Source organism: Juglans microcarpa x Juglans regia, chromosome 8D (genome assembly GCF_004785595.1).
Source record: "Juglans microcarpa x Juglans regia isolate MS1-56 chromosome 8D, Jm3101_v1.0, whole genome shotgun sequence".
In the NCBI taxonomy this organism is placed as follows: Eukaryota; Viridiplantae; Streptophyta; class Magnoliopsida; order Fagales; family Juglandaceae; genus Juglans; species Juglans microcarpa x Juglans regia.
The window spans coordinates 18,539,945-18,557,026 of NC_054608.1; the positions used below are offsets into that span (position 1 = coordinate 18,539,945).

At 39.2% G+C, this 17,082-nt stretch overlaps 1 protein-coding gene across 7 annotated transcripts in view; it reads right to left on the reverse strand.

The window, feature by feature from the left end:
- LOC121241865 (serine/threonine protein phosphatase 2A regulatory subunit B''beta-like) overlaps positions 1 to 16,360 on the reverse strand; it is a 42,524-nt gene extending 26,164 nt beyond the window's left edge. For 3 of the 7 annotated variants that reach the window (XR_005935824.1, XM_041139719.1, XM_041139718.1), the window contains exons 1-6: positions 15,867 to 16,358; positions 13,945 to 14,184; positions 13,459 to 13,564; positions 13,290 to 13,389; positions 2,218 to 2,323; positions 1,946 to 2,036 (exon numbers count right to left, since the gene is read on the reverse strand). Coding sequence is in view for 4 of the 7 variants with exons in the window: in XM_041139719.1 (XP_040995653.1) it covers positions 1,946 to 2,036; positions 2,218 to 2,323; positions 13,290 to 13,389; positions 13,459 to 13,564; positions 13,945 to 14,184; positions 15,867 to 16,016 (793 nt within the window). In the remaining 3 variants the exon portion in view is untranslated. Of the gene's footprint in view, positions 1 to 1,945; positions 2,037 to 2,217; positions 2,324 to 11,546; positions 11,584 to 13,289; positions 13,390 to 13,458; positions 13,565 to 13,944; positions 14,185 to 15,866 lie in introns of those variants that run through there. The other 4 variants (XR_005935826.1, XR_005935825.1, XM_041139720.1 and 1 more) reach the window with 4 other exon arrangements.
- Between the last annotated feature and the right edge of the window lie 722 nt (positions 16,361 to 17,082).

Consider the following 17,082-nt stretch of genomic DNA (forward strand, 5'->3'; position numbering starts at 1 on the left):
GTGGCAAAGAGCTTCATTATCAACATAGGTTGGGTGGCTCCAGGGGGTTCTCCCCATTGTGATTTCTTGGGCATTATGGAGAGCTCGTTGCGCAGCACGAATGGAAGGTATTAGTTTTAACCCAAAATATTATTCGTGCTGTTAAAACTTTAATTAGAGACCTCTCTAGTAAGATTAAAGCTTTTCGGGGGATGGGAACTCATGAACGGGCCATTATTGAGCTGTTAGCATGTCCGATTGTCCCTCTTGTTGTTAGGCGAGTGAGGCTAATTGCGTGGCAACCTCCTGAGCGGGGGCGAGTAAAACTGAATGTAGATGGAGGATCTTCTGGTAACCCGGGTGATGCCAGTGGAGGTGTTATCATTCGGGACCACCAGGGGGGAGTTGTGGCGGGGTTCATGCACTCTTATGGGCATGCCACAATATCGCCGAATGTAGAACACTTCTTGATGGCCTTCGGTTGTGCATAGATATGGGATTGCGGGATGTATTAGTAGAGACAGACTCATTGATCTTAGTCGGTTGGTTAGCTTCGGGGGTGTGCAAATATTGGTTCCTTTGGGATTTCTGGAAGGAAATAAAAGTTCTGGCTCGTGAACCAAATGTTCGCTTTCAGCATATTTTTAGAGAAGCTAATATGGTGGCTGATTGTTTGGCTAAGCAAGGAACTCGAGGTATTAACTCGGATTTTTGTGCGTTGATCTCATTCAAGGCCCGATTCGGGGTTTGATTCACATGGATAGATTTGGCATCCCTTAACTTCGTTGCTAAGAGTCTCCTGTTGTGGGTGGGGCACCTATTTGGATTGTTGTTTTTCTGGTGGTTGGGCAATTTTATTTGTTTTTTGAGGAGTTTTTTTCACTAAGTAGCTTGGATTTACTTTCTGTTTCACGGTATTCCTCTGCCATAAGTGATGGTTTTTTTAATAAATTTGGGTAGAGGTCACTCTTGGACATATGACCTCGACTCTTTAAAAAAAAAAAAAGAAAAAAATCCATAAAGAAAACATAACATGATAAGAGTTATAATGTCTGAAAATAACAAATGATTAGTAAACACCATGAATAATCAAATACCAAAATCATCCTACATGTGAAACACTTATTAAATGGACTAGGTATCGTCTAGATCTGCCAAGCCTGCTCATCAGCATGCTCATCTCCTTATCTTGCACAAGAACAACTTTTTGTTAGCAACTTCGTGTTGCTAGAGGCAAAACTAATGAACGTTGTAGCTCGTTTCCCAATTTCTCAAGAGGCAGTAACTTCTTGAGTTTCTTCTAATGGTTTAGCAAGAAAAACACAAGGAAGGGTGCCATTGGGTGGGTGGCACAATGGCTGGGTAGTGTTGTTTCTTGGTAGCCTCTACTATGTTTGTATAGAAGATTAAAGCAAGATCCTATGATATATACATGGGGTGGCAGCTAGTCTTGGAGCTCATTTTTCAGTTATAGCAGCTAATTGTTGGAGATTTCTATGGAATTTCGAAATTTTCCTTCCATAAAGGGTTTCCTTTCATAGAAGGTTTCCTACCCATAGCAATGTAAACTTTTGGGGTTTTGCCAAAAAAAGCTGGTTGAAAAGTTCAATTTGGTTTTTGTTTTTGAGTAAGAGAGAAAAGAAGGGTGTTGATGCAGATAGCAGTCTTCATTTGTGAGCCAAGTTACAGTTCTAATAAGAAGACAATAAATTATACAACCATCATTGGAGAGAAAATACGCTGAACCAAATACATATACAAAGAGTAAAATAGACATAGGGTTTGAAGATTCAGACAGTTAAGTTCCTTTAATCCAGAAGCAATCAGATGAACCAAAACAATAATTTGTCCCAATGGCCAACACATTGTAAAAGGGGATGAAACTATTCTTCAAACAAAAATGAAAGAAACGAAATCCCCGCTAGTCACAAAACATTTAAAACAAATTAACAGGTTGAGAACAAACCATATCTTTCTTGAAACTCTGGTGTGCTCTGCAAGAACTCCAACCCTGGATGAGCTGCCAAAAGTTCTTGAAGCACAGGTTTGAAGTCATCCTGTTGCCAAGTAGGACATTCTCAACACAAGAGAAATAGAGATTGACATAGGAACTAACTTTGACAATCAATTAATACCACACATTTGATTCAATAAATGTGGCTTCGGCTGCAAAGATATCTCACATTTTGAGCTAAAGAATAAGGAGAAGAACAAGAGATATAAAACAACACAAAATACCTGGGTAAGAAATTTGACATCTGGTTGCTTCAAAATGGTATATATTTGGGTTGCTATATCCATTGTCAACATGTTTCCATTAACCCAATAATCAAGAAATGCATCCCTACGAAACATGTTAAAAACTTAAGCAAACAGAAAGGACAAAAATAATGCAAGGACAATAGACTCAACAGCTTCTACATGAAAAACTTCAATAAACATTAGTGAAATCTCTATCTATGCCTTTGTTTGCCGGTGTTTCTAAACTATCATCCCATTATAAGCAAAAGATCAAATGTAACACCCCAAAGGAGGCCCAAGCCACATATGGGCCCATACTCCAAAATGACTAGTCAATGGTACAATTAGATCCCCTTAAAAAAACTGGGAGCATCGATAAAGAGTGTAACAGCTGACGTGGCATGGGTAAAAATTCTCTCAACTTTGAGGGGCGACTAGGGCTACACTATGGCAGAAGCCGCCGGCCCCTGCCTCCGATGACAGGACAGGGTGCTGGAGATTTGAAGTTGGATCGTGCGGAGCATGGGAGATTGACGATGTTGCCTTTGCGCCTTGTAGGAGTGTCTTCTGTGGTCATTTTTGCGGATGTCGTTGCTGCGAAACCGGAACTTCTCTCAGAGGTTGACATACCTTTGTGTGAACCTCGATTTCAGGATGGAGCGATGTTTTTTTCGTTTTCAAAGGCTGAGATTCATCAATCTGCAAAGCCTTTTCAATTCTCAATGGTTCTTAAATTCCTTCGTCGTCGGCCTTCACTAGATCATATCCGTGGATTCATAAAAAATCGATGGGGAATGAAATCGTTACCCGTGATTGGTCAATTGCGCAACCCGCGTAATGTGTTGGTCCGGATGGCAAAGGAGGAGGATTTTATTAACATAATGGCGAGAGAAAATTCAGAGGTCTATGGAATTCCTTTTCGGGTGTTTCCTTGGACTCCGGAATATGTGGAAGACGAGGATTCTCCTTGGGCTCCTGTATGGCTCACTCTGCTGGGTTTGCCTCCTAATTATTTCCAGGAATCAATGTTACGTAGTATTGGGAATGATTTTGGCCAATACCTGAAGAGAGACAATGCAACAGCATGCATGACTCATCCTAAGGCCGTGCACATATGTGTGGAATTAGATGTGTCTCAACCTTTGCGTAATTCTTTTTGGTTGGGCCCTCCGGGGCTTGCGACAAGCCATTATCAAGAGGTTGTTTGTTATTCTATCCCCACTTTTTGTGTATTCTATAGAAAGCAGGGACATATGGTGGCTAAGTGTTTAAGGTGTGAACACACTGAATAAGGTAAAAAAGAAAAGAAGGTGGTTGTGCAGGCTAACGGAAAAAAGAATTCTTTGAAAAATGTTTGGAAGGTAGTGGGTAGTCATGAGATTGAGATCTCCATTCCAATCGTGGAAACGATTGTTGGGAATCCTCGAAGTCCAGACGTGCAATCATTTTGGAGTCTATTCGGGCTCGCAGAGAAGTGAATTACGGAGATTCTAAGAGAGTGTGGTTTGTTTCGTCCGTGGGGGAGATATATGACTCATGTCTGGGTGAATTTAGAGATGGTCTTTCTAATGCGCAGAACAATGCGGATCAGTCTACTCGGAATATTGGTGAGACTCGGAATATTGGTGATGCTCGGAACATTGAATGGAAGCTTAGGGGGTAGAAGAATTTAGGCACAGTTGGATAGAGTACTAGTGAATATGCCATTTTCAAACCGCTTTTGGGACATTACAGTTAATTATTTGCCTCAGACCTCTTCGGATCACGCTCCAATGCTTGTTCAGATTATTAGAGATCGAGAGGAAATTGTTCGGCCATTCAGATTTCATCGGATGTGGGGTTCTCATGAGGGGTTTATTCCATTAGTTCAGGCAGTATGGAATAATAGTGGATGGGTGTGCTATGGTGCGAATTAGTAAGAAATTAAAACTACTCAAAAGCGCTTTGAAGACTTGGAACAAGGAAGTCTTTGGTCGAGTAGATGTGGAATTAAAAAGATTGGAAGATCGTATTATTGGGTTGGAAATAGATATGTCTAATGCTTACTCAGTTTAGGCTGAAAATGAGTTGTTGAACTATAAGCAAGATCATTTGATGTGGGTTCATCGAGAGGAAATTTTGGCATGTCAAAAATCTCGGACTAAGTGGCTTGCCGAAGGAGATTCTAATACGAGCTTCTTCCGTGCTTCCATGAGGCTCAAGAAGAAAAATAAAAGAATAGAGAAGATGACTCTTGATGAAGGCAGAACTCTAAATTCGGGGGATGAGGTGCATGAGGGTGCAGTGTCTTTCTTCCAGCAGCTTCTTTCGGCGTCACCTGTAGAAATGAGTTTGGCTGATTTGGATTTGCTGAATCGGTTTCCACGGCAGATAATGAGAATTTGTGTGCTGCCCCTTCTTTGGATGAGGTCAAGAATTCTTTATGGTCTATTCCTGCAGATAGTAGCCTGGGTCCGGATGGATTTTCTGCTAGTTTTTTCATGCTGACCTCAGATATTGTTAAAGATGATCTTTTGGAGATGGCTAAAGATTTTTTTGAGGGCCAACCGATTTCTGCTTTCTTTGGGGCTTCAAATTTGGTTTTGATTCCAAAGATGGATGAGCCATTGGGTTTCGGTCAATTTTTCCCTATTAGTCTTTGTTCGGTTGTTTATAAAATTATGTTGAAGATGATGGTTTTTCGATTGGCGCCAATTTTGGAAAAAATTATATCCCCTAAGCAGGCAGCGTTTATTTGGGGAAGAAGTATTTTTGAAAATATGTCGTTGGCCCAAGAATTGGTACAAGGCATTAACAGGAAAGTAAGAGGTGGAAATGTGATGTTGAAAATTGATATGGCCAATGCTTATGATCGTGTTAATTGGCGATATTTTGCTAGAGATTCTACGTTGTTTGGGATTTTCTGGAAATTGGCAAAATATTGTTTTTAATGCTATCTCATCCCCTTTTTACTCGGTGATGTTAAATGGGTGCACAAAAGGATTTTTCAAGGCCTCGCGTGGATTACAGCAAGGTGGCCCTCTTTCCTCCTATTTATTTATTTTGCCCGAGGAGGTTCTTTCTCGGATGCTTAATAAAGATTTCAGTTTGGGGTGCATTAAACCTTTCCATATTGGTGGAGGTACTCTCATTTCTCATTTGCTTTATGCGGATGATCTTCTGATTTTTGCCAATGATGAGAAGTCATCTATTCGAAATCTTATGGAGGTGTTGAGAAGGTATGAAACGTTGTCTGGGCAGATGATTAATCCAAGTAAGTCATCCATGTTTTTTTCTTCCTCTATTTCAGGTGATCGCAAAAATGGATTGAAGATGATTTTGGATTTTGAGGAAGGTCGATGGCCGTGCACGTACTTGGGCGTCCCTCTCTTTGTGGGGCGAATGAAAATCCGAATGTTTGATTCTTTCTTGGCTTAAGTTCAAAAGAAGTTGTCGGGGTGGAAGCGTAAGCTCTTATCTTTTGGAGGAAAAATTGTTTTAGTTAAACATGTCTTGAATAGTATGCCTATTCACATACTCTCTGTTTTAAACTTACCAAAAGGAGTGACATCGGAGCTTAAGAAAATTTTTTCAGATTTCCTATGGGGTTCTTCGATGGAGAATAAAAAAAGAAAGTGGATATCTTGGAGGAAATTTTGTTTGCCAGTGGAAGAGGGGGGACTTGGAATCCAGGACCTTCATGAGGTTCAAGACTCCTTGTTTATGAAATTTGCTTGGAAGTTAATTAAAAGCAGCTCAATGTGGTCGAATTTTTTTACCCATAAATATGTTGGTAACTCTCACATTTATTCAGTGATGCATCTCAGGAAAGGGACCCGGTTTTGGAAGGGAATCATGGCTCTCATGCCGAAGGTTCTTGGTAATTCGAAATGGCTCGTACATGGAGGTCAATCCAAGTTTTGGTTGGATAATTGGCTAGGAGATGGGCCGTTGATTGCTTCTATACCTGTAACAGGAAGTGTGAATCTGAGTGTAGTGGAAGTTTTTACTGATTCGGGTCCCAACTTACCTACATTGCAGGAGCTGGTTCCAGATGATGTGCTCAGGAAGATCTGCGACTCTGGCATAAGGTTATGGCAGGGTTCTGATTTGTGTGTGGGGAAGCCATCAATTGATGGAGAGTTTAATACAAAATCAGCCTGGTAATTGATTCATCAACGTGGTGATTTATGTACCTGGAAGCAATGGCTTTGGCAGAATTGGTTACCAAAGAAGATGTCGTTTTTTGTGTGGAGAGCAAAAAGAAGGGCTATCCCGGTTGATGATATTATTCAGAATTTAGGCATTCCTTTAGTTTCTAAATGCGAGTGTTGTGTCCAACCTCAAATGGAAACTTTGCATCATATATTATGTGAGGGCAGAGGACCTCAAAAGGTTTGGAAGTTTTTTGCTGACGCCTATCGTATGAGAATTTCTCAGATCCGGAATTGGGAGGGGATGATGAGTTTTTGGTGGCAGAGAGCTTCTGTGTCTACTCAGGTTGGGTGGCTTCGGGGGGTTCTTCCTATTGCAATTTCATGGGCGTAATGGAGAGCAAGATGTGCGGCAAGAATGGAAGGTGCTAAATTCATTCCTGATAATGTTATCCGTTCTGTTAAAGTATTAATTAGAGATATATCGAGTAAGATAAAAAAAAAAATCGATTTCTGGCTGAAAATGATAGGGCGGTAATGGAGAGCTTAACATGCCCGATTATTCATGTTTCTACAAAGAAAATAAAATTAATTGCTTGGAAACCGCTGGAGAGAGGGAGGTTAAACTAAATGTGGATGGAGGTTCTTGTGGTAACCCGGGGGAGTCAGGTGGGGGTGGTATTATTTGGAATTATAAAGGCAGAGTAGTGGTGGGTTTTGCTCACTCATATGGTCATGCTACTAATACCATTGCCGAATGTAGAGCTCTTCTAGATGGTTTGCGGCTGTGCAGCCATTTAGGCTTGAGGGATATATTGGTAGTCTGACTCAACGGTTATAGTTAGATGGTTGGCTTCGGGGATATGCAAGTATTGGTTTCTATGGGATTTTTGGGAGGAAGTTAAAGATATTGTTTGTGAACTTAATGTTCGTTTTCGTCATATTTTTAGAGAAGCTAATATGGTCACAGATTTTTGGGCGAAGCAGGGGGAGTCAAGGTTATAATTTTGAGTTTTGTGGCAAGAATTCCATACAAAGTTCTATTTGGGAAATTATTCGCATGGACAAGCTCGGCATTCCTTATATTAGACGTTAATGGATTATTGGTTTGGTGGCTTGGTTTCTTTGTGTCTTTTTGGTCTAATCTAGGTTTTTGGCAACTGAGTTTTGTTCTTATGGTTATTTTTTGTAAATTCTCTGGTGTTATTTGTTTTGTTTCCACGGTATTCCTTTGCCACAAGTGAAGGTTTTTTAATAAAATTAGGAATGAGTCACTCATGGACATGTGACCTTGTCTATTTAAAAATAAAAATAAAAAAGATCCCTTTAAAATAATTATAAAGAGCAATGGCTTCTCCCACAAGCAATGTGGGATCACATTCACCACTTATAAAGATCAAATGCAACACCCCAAAGAAGGCCAAAACCACATATAGGCTCATACTTCAAAAGGACTAGTCAATGGTACAATTGGAGCCCCTTAAAATCATTATAAAGAGCAATAACTTCTCCCTCAAGCAATGTGGGATCACATTCACCACTTATACTCACTACAAGGTATCACAGTCTCCCCCCTTAAATGTCCAACATCCCGGTTTGGCCATTGCATCATAGATTGCATAAATCATACATTTCTAGTTAGAATTGGCTCTAATATCATTTGTAACACCCAAAGCACACTCGAGACACATCTAGGCCCATACTCCGAAAGGACTAGTCAATGGTACAATTAAAACCCCTTGAATCATTATCGAAAGCAAAAATTCTCTCCCAAGCAATGTGCGATCTCATCTACCACTTATACTCAATTATGTGGTATCACATCAACAGAACTAGAAACTCTAACATGAGTTTTGAGTGGTATAATTAACTTCTAAACATGTAAAAAATATATATGAAAAGCTCAACAGCTATGAGCCTTACCTAATTCCCATCAATGGTCAAGACCTAGGAAGGAACCTATAATATAACAAAGCTTATTTAGTTCACCACTAAAGTGCTAGAAGTGCACCATGTTACAATTTCATGAATTATGACCTGTGGAATTAAGTATGCTATTGTCCTACTTCCAATATTAATCTATTAAATGGCTAAAATAATAACAATAATGAAATTAAAAAAATTAACACTTTCCCTTAGATGAGAGAATCTACTTGACTATATTAGGGCCCAAAACCACCGTAAAGCCGCAACTCAAGTACATAGGGGTATACAAGAGAGACACCTATCTAGAAGATGAAAAAGATACTAAACTCATGTAACTCGAATCCATTAAAGCATATAGATACAGTCCAGAGAAAGGGAGTGTTGATAAAGAAATTCTTGAGTTCCTCCATCGTCCACTCACGGTCCTTGAAGGTTCTTTCTTTCTTTTTTTTAATCAGTAAATACGAACTGTATTAAAATAGGCAAAGATAAGTACACGGGACATATACAAGAGTGACACCTATGCATGAGTGTCTAGAGATACAAGGAAATCATGTACGTTCATGCCATTAAAGTCTATTAGAATCGACCAATGGAGTAGAGTATGAAAAAATAGGTGTCCACTCACGGTCCTTGAAGGTTCTATTATTTCTCTCTCATTCAAAATACAACAAAATGAAGTAAATAGGGGACATCTTCCATATTCCTGAAATTTTTGTGAGCTGCCACAGTCTTTCTCCAGGATCTCCTCAATTCTTCTAGGCATGACCCAAACCATTCCAACCCACCTCAAGATGTCATTCCATAGGCCAATGATGAAAGATAAGATGAGCTTGACAACAAATCGTCAAATTACTAAAACAATAAAAGGTGTGGTGGGCTAGTGTTAAGGAAAGAAAAGGGACTGGTCTAATGTGATATGGCAGGCTAAATCATGCCTTAAGGCCATAGGGGGCTTGGACCAAGAAAGAAAACTAAAATGACCTAGATTTTATAGACTTATGTAATAGGCTTGTGCTTATCATCTTCAACCCGTGGCAAATCCAATTTGGGCCCGGATCTCTCCACAATCACAGGGGTGCCCAAAGACGGTGAAAAAGACTCATTTGCTTTTACTGCCTTGGAATGGCCTTGGGTGTGAGAACTGCAAAGGCAACCCTAGAAGAATACATCACTTAGTGATGACCAGCGAAATTCATAACTTCCACTTGAGATCATTTAAACTCGAGGGAAGAATGCATTTAACACATTTAAGACTCTCGGTTTCAAAAAAAAAATAGTGCCACATGAGAGCCATGTGTCACCTACGTGGCAAATCCCAGAGTTCCAAGTGGCAACATAGAACACCTCTAGTGGAAAAGACTAGGACCCACCTCCTCAAGAGTTTAAGACTCATCACTTGGATGCTTGACATGTGGCATTCACATGGACCAATGGGGAGCCGCAACCTCACTATGGCCTTGCCATGTCACCCTCCACCTCAACATGAACAGTAACAGGTCATAGACCTAACCACCCACAAATTCAATCTCAAACCACCCTTAGTCAAGCACAAGAAACTTTTGGAAAAATGTCACACATTAAGGGATGGAGGACCAAAGAGGATCAACCACCTCAAGAGGACTTGCACCTCCTTGGCCAGGCATCCCACTCACACAGCAGCCCCATTTGTTTCATTTTTCTTGCCTCAAAACTCCCTCAATCCACCAAACACATGTACATGAGAGGATGAAGACCAACACTAAGACCAAATGGCATAATTTTGGGTTGGCCACCCAAAGATTAAAGGAAATGCATGTTAAATATATGAACGATGTTAAGTTATGCATTTTATTTAAAAGTGAAATTTTATTTATTAAATTGTTTACTGTATAATGTATTTGCTTACCGAGTATTTGACTCACTATTTGCTTTTATGTCTCAAACGTTCCAGGCATTCAAGAGGAAGGGGCTATTGGAAAATTGCTAATATTTTCACGCTATTGGAAATTTTCACGAAACTTATATACTTATGAATTCTGTAAAAACTACGACTATTTGAGTTTATTAATAAATCTTCATTATGCTTTTGATGTTTATGGAATTCTCTTATAATCTGGCTCACGGAATAGTAGCATCTCTAGTCCAGGAGGAAGGGGCTGTTACAAGTAAAATAAGCTGAAAGTGAACTCGTCACATTGTCACCCCCAAGTCCTAGTAAATAAGTTTGGGTTGAACTCCAACTGCGAGATTTGTCTTATTGAATTAAGATTCTATGATTTGATTTTTTATATTTTATTATTGTTTGATTGTATGGATTTTGGGCTTCTATTTCACATGGTAGTAAGTGGGTTTTGATATCGCCTAGCCCACTGGGCTGTTTGTTGCGTTAGCTCGGTTCCCAAGTAATTTAGAATAGTTGACTTGTATATATATGGAATCCCTCCCCACCCAAAAATCAAGTTTGTGCAGATTCACAGGGCTGCTAACAGCCCAGAGCTCTGAGACTTTCCTTAATTAAATAAGGAAGGAATTATGCCATTTAATTGCTGGAAATAGGACTTGGGAGGTTTCCTAATCTGTTGGGCAGCAGGATTTCGAATTTTCTGAATACATTAGGCAAGATTTTTATTCTTACTGAGAGATAGGAATAGATTAGGAAAGATCTATTTTCTTTTATGGGAGTTGTTGAATGGCAAGCTGTCACAATATGGAAATTTCCCATTAAAGTCTGCCAACTTCCCATATATGTTTTAGGAAAGTTTTCAGACAAAATCAATAAGGAACCTTCCTAGAATCATGCTGAAGACCCCTTATTCTTGTCCCAGTCTAGAGCTGTCACCCCCTCCAGCTTGACTACCATGTCAATTTTCAGATTTTCCTCATAACTCCAAGGCTGTCTCCTCTGTGAAAATCATGAACTATTCAACTCTCTTTAATGCAAATCAAGGCTGCACCTATGCCCAAGAAAACCCTAATCTATCTCTCACAAAATTCGAAATAAGGGACTGCCATAATTATGCCAGCAGCCCCCTATGCCCATATCTCAACCCTTAGGTCCAGAAACCCTAAAATTAGCTTCTACCCAAGTGAAACCCTAGTTCCTACTTGTGGCACCAGACTCTAGGGACTTCTTGTTCCTCTATTTTTAACCCACTGCCACAGAAGCCACAACAGCCTCCATGCATACCTTGTGCCACCTTTCTACCTTAGAGTAACTCTATACACTTGCTGCCCTCCACTAAGTTTCGTATCATCAAAATGTCAAAGGATTCTCAAGGCTGCTACCTCATTGTGCCGCCCTTCATTGGCCTCATCAGTGGTTTTTCTCCATCAAAAGCTTGAAGGGAAGTGTTAGAAACTCCCTACACAGCCTGCTGCAACCTGGTTAAGTACTAGTCAAATTCAGCTTTATCATTCCATTGAAATTCGAACTATATGCCTTAATCACTGTTATGTGCTGAATTTGTTGTTTGTCTAGCATGGATGATATGTTATGAAAATCATTCTTCTGTTATGTTATGCTTATTGATTATCATAAATGGATGCCATGTCACGACAATCATGCTAATATGCCATGTTTAGTACTATGCCATGCATATGAATATGACATGCTATGAACATCATGAAGTCAACACGTTCACATGCATCATGATAAGATAAGAAAGAACTCATGTGAGTGATAAGTAAACTTTAATGCTTGGTCTTAAGTTATGCATGGATGTGCAAGCCACAAACCTAAGTGTGGTCCACCATATGTTATGTTATACTGATATACATATGTTATGATGACCATTATGCCAGTGAAAGACAAGATTAACGTCATGCATGGAATATATTAGATGCACAGAGTCGATCATTCACTCATCCATGTTACATGAATTGCCATAATTTCATCTTAAATTCTGTATATGTTACTGTTGAATGATCCATATTCTATATATATAAGTATGATTATGCATGGACATTTTCAAGGTCATATTAACAGTATAATGTGCTCTTCACTGAGTCTTCAACTCGCTATTTGAAATATATTTTATGTTTTAATGTCTTAGGTGATGATGATGTGAACACCAAGTAAGAGGCCAAGAATAGATTTATTTTACCGGTGTCTTAGACCTTACAATAGGTGTTATTGCCACATAGAACTAATTTATGTTTACACCATTTTGTTATTACATTTAGTTTTATCAATAAGATGTAAAATTTCTATGATGTCGAATCTCTATACCGGCCCTAAAGTTACGTATGCACATAACATTTTCCACCTATGGGAAGGGGTGTTACACACATTGAATACTACTCGTGACAGAGACTTGCCATCATAATTTGCAAAACTACCATGAGTACTTCCACTTCAGCCAAAGAGGGTTCTACACTGCTCTTTTCTGCACAATACATGCTTTGATAATTGTCTAACCATAAAATGCACTACATTCACTTAAACACTCCAGTCAGCTCAAAATCTGGTGTCAGAACCTTGAAGTATGACTAGCTAATCCATGTTTGTCAGACCTGATTGTATATCATACTGCCAAGGATTGTGCGAGAGCTATGATATTCCTTCTTCATCCTGGTCAAAATGTAAATACCACAGAAGTTTCTTCATAAATTTGCAGGCACTCAATTTGGCATAATCTAAAACTTATGAAGAGAGACATCAAGAAACCCTCAACATGTAAGCTTGTTATGAATGGCACTGTTAAGCCTATCATAAAAGTGATGTTACTCTAATTAAAAGCAGCCATACCAAACAGGAACATCGGACCGAAATATGCTCAAAACCATTCTTTGGGGAAGGGGTGAGGACTTTAATAATTGTTCAGTTCAGTGGGCAAAGGAGCACGTCCGGGGTAGAACTTCTAGTATAGCACAGAAAACATTCAGATATTTGAGTTTTTGTCAAATATGAAAAAGAAAATCCCATTGAATTTGAGGCAGACATCAAACATTAAGAATACACGATATGTGGTAAAAAGTTAAGATTAGACAATAACCACTCCTTTCTCCTACAATGGCAAGTGCACATACCTTGTCACAAAACCAGAGCTATTAATATCAATCTTTCTGAAAAGCGGCATAGAGAAGAATGATGGTAGCTTGCACACATCCTTAGTAACTGATTTAAATTCTGACATACAAAACAGGGAATTAGTATATAGTTCTAGAAGTATTACTTACATCGATGGTTATATCTCACCATGCATCTGAAGCCCATCCAACTGGCCACAGAAAAACTGATTAGCTCTAAGTAAACATTGCTCTTTTAGTTCATTTGGAGGTGGACGCCCATTTTGAAAGTAAAACTGCAAGCATTGAAAGTATCCATGTAAATTTTTTTTATGAAATGGAACCTCACCAAAGCAGGCCCTTCGGACTCATCTAAGGTGTAAATCCCAAATACAACATCACACCCATAAAAAGAATGTATCAAGTAATCCATGGGAACCACTAGTGCAGAACTGAACCCAAGATGTCTAAGTCTACAACTCATTCCAAATCAGTCATTTGACCACTAGACTGCACCTTGACAGGTACATCCAAGTTAAAAATTATCACCATCAAACCCCAAAAAAACCAGTCTAGCAAGTTGAGTACAAAGGGAAATAGCCATCTAGAGAATGAGAATAGCAACTAATGCAATCAAATTCTATTTTGAAAAATGATTATTGAAGTTCTGTCAAACCTGAGGTATCAATTCTTTAACTGGCTCACTAACCACTTTCAGGGGTGAAGCTAAATTTGAGGGACCAGCCCTCTGTTTCATTATCCGAGGAGAACCAGATATACTTCTCGGTGACAACGGGGGGCCACTTCCGGCAGGAAACATAGAAGGCAAAATATTGGAGGAAGCATGTGGACTGGAAGAGTTTCCAGGGACACTCAAGGGACCACCTGCCTTTACTTCGTTAACCAATGATGTCACCTGAAGCAAGATAAACAAGGAAATTAAAAAAAACACTCCTTACATTGGCATCAAGGGAAAGCTCACATAAGCTAATTCGGCAAGCAAGAAAGGATATATCAAAGTACTTGTTGACAATTTAACTTGGTTATCTGCTAAGGATACCACTTACCCTTATACAATGAGAAGGCGGCAAGTTTTATGAAATTATTGATCAGAAAACATGCTAATGAAAAAAACTATGTGAAAACAATATGAATTGCATTCTATTAACCATTAATTAGAGATAAGTAGATAAAATAGATAATCAATATCCCAACAGATCCAAATAAATAACCTGCCATGAAAATCTCTTTTCTTAAATGATACGTAGACACACAACTCACTTGCCCTCCCCACACCTTAATTATGAAGGAGGAGATGCATTATAATTGGAAATTATGATAAGCTCCTTTCTCCAATTGGAACAGTCCCACATCAAGATTTCAAACTTTGCAATGATTAAATTCCCCAAACCCAGCTTATATTTATATGTAGTGAACCACGAGTCCTATTATCTTAGTAGCTAGAAGAACTTAACAAAACCACCAACACAATTACATCCTATGAAATTAACACTACGCGACACGTATCATGCAACCAAGTCCTGCCATAAGACCCTCCCTGGAACCAGCACCACGTTGGCACCACCAGCAATTTGCCAGCCACTATTGATCCATTGCCTCCTGCATCTGACCCTCTGCATCCACAAACTACCACCACCACAAACAAGCTACTACTGCCAACAGAAATTAGAAAAATATTTGCCACTTACCCACCAGCCCTACTATTATATATATGAGCCTTGAATATTTTTTTGGTGACAAGATTTCTTTGAAGGGCAAAATCTTCCTATTGTCTGGAGAGTAAAATCAAAGTCAATTGCTGTTTCTCCAAAGTAAATAAAGATAATTTTGAATTCGTAATCTGAGAAAACAACTGCATCTTGAATAATTTACACATTGAAGTTGACTTCAAAGACAGCCAGATATTACATCAACAAATCTCCACTCTCTTGCAAACTCTCATGGCAGCCATTTAAGATAGTAATAACCAACACGATCTCAATCTAATTACAAAGTCTGACGTATCTTAGGTCAGGGACCTAAAAACAGATAGGGCAATTCCTGAAATTAGAAGGTTAAAATACCCACTATCACAACCAGAAGCCTTTCTTAGTTGCACTTTTTTTTTTCTTTCTTTTCTTTTTTATTGGCTCCCGGTGTTACTAATTTTGGGGTGCACAGACCCTCAGCATTTTTCTTAGTTACACTTGCATACCACAATACTAACAACCCAACAACCACGAACCTAAATATTAACTATGGCCATACAACAAACGATGATTCATCTTACTAGATAATAGCCAAATTTTCTAGTCGAAATTCAAGCGATAAAATTTTCATTTCCAGATAGAAATCTCATTTAGAGACCTCTACCATTTGTGCCAGAAATTAAAAATAAATCACTATGCGCACAAATAAATACCTACATTCCTTGAAATTGTATAGTCCTACTCGCATTCTTTTTTCTTCTAATAAACAAGACATAAAAGACTGCATTCGTAAAGCAATGAAAAGTAAATTCCACATTCCTAAAGCTATGTATTTCAAGCGACCAATGCAAGCGAAACATTAAATTATCAAAACATTACTCATACATACCTGCCGATTAGAGTCGGGAAGCGAGAGCCACAGCTCGAAGAGCTTCTCAACGAAGGCCGGGTTCGATTTGAGGGTCAGAGGAGACACCTCCGGCAGCTGCAGAATTTCAGCGTCGAACAACGCCGCATCTGTCCCGATCTCCATACTCATTAGAATTGGTCCCCCTACTTCTCTCTCATCCACAATTATCAAATCAGAAGAACCCTGCAAACAATCGAACCTCGAAGAAGTTGAGTTTCGAGATTCAATGCGGTTTGTATTGATTTTTAAAGGGGTGAGGGAGCGGGAGAAATCTATATCCTGGTGGAATTGAAGGATCGGAGATTGAAGAGACGGGAAAAAAGAGCAAGAGAGTGACGGAAAGGTTTTACAGAGATGATGCGATTGGAGAGAGCGGGAGCTTTGGGAAATGGCACCGGAAACTGGGTGAAATTGCTGAAGAACTTACACGTGCCCATGTGCTCGGATCATGTGCACTAGTTCTATTCTCCGTTTCTTTTTCTTGCATTTTTTCTATCCCGAGTTCGTTTAAAATTTTTTATTTTTCCTTCGTCATTTATTTAGGATTTTTGTTTTCCCTTCATCATTTATTTAGGATTTAGATAAAGAGGTTTAGATAATGAGTTAGTTGAGTTGAGTTGAGTTGAATTGGATTAAAAGTTAAAAATTAAATATAATATTGTTAAAATATAATTTTTTACAAAAACTTTACATGAAGTCGACTTCATGCACCTCTTACGCACGAAGATGACATGGCATGGGGCTGGGTTAATAAAACGATGCGCAATGCAGTGGGCGGTAGACGAAATTGAAACAACAAAATGCGGGAAGATGCCTTTATTGAAACGGTGCATTTTGGGATTAAGCTTCAAACAACCCTAAATGAAATGGTGCATTTCATTCTTCACTAAGTCACACGTCTCACCCTTTTCCTTCTTCCCCATTCCCCCTGTAGCTTCTAGACTATCGAAGCGTAACCCTAACCCCTCCCTCCTCGTTTCATTGTTGTCGTTCACTCCTCAGTATGCAAGTCAATTCTGCCTCCTCGAAGCATTGTCTTCATCGTGGTTCAGTCACCATCGATATGTCTCTCTCTTTGTATTTTTGCTTTGATTTTGATTGTTTGTATTCATTATGTGCTGAAACCCTAATCTGAAGGGGGTCTCTTGATAATCGTTGGTTGTTTAAGGACAACGTGATGGGCACCAACATGGAC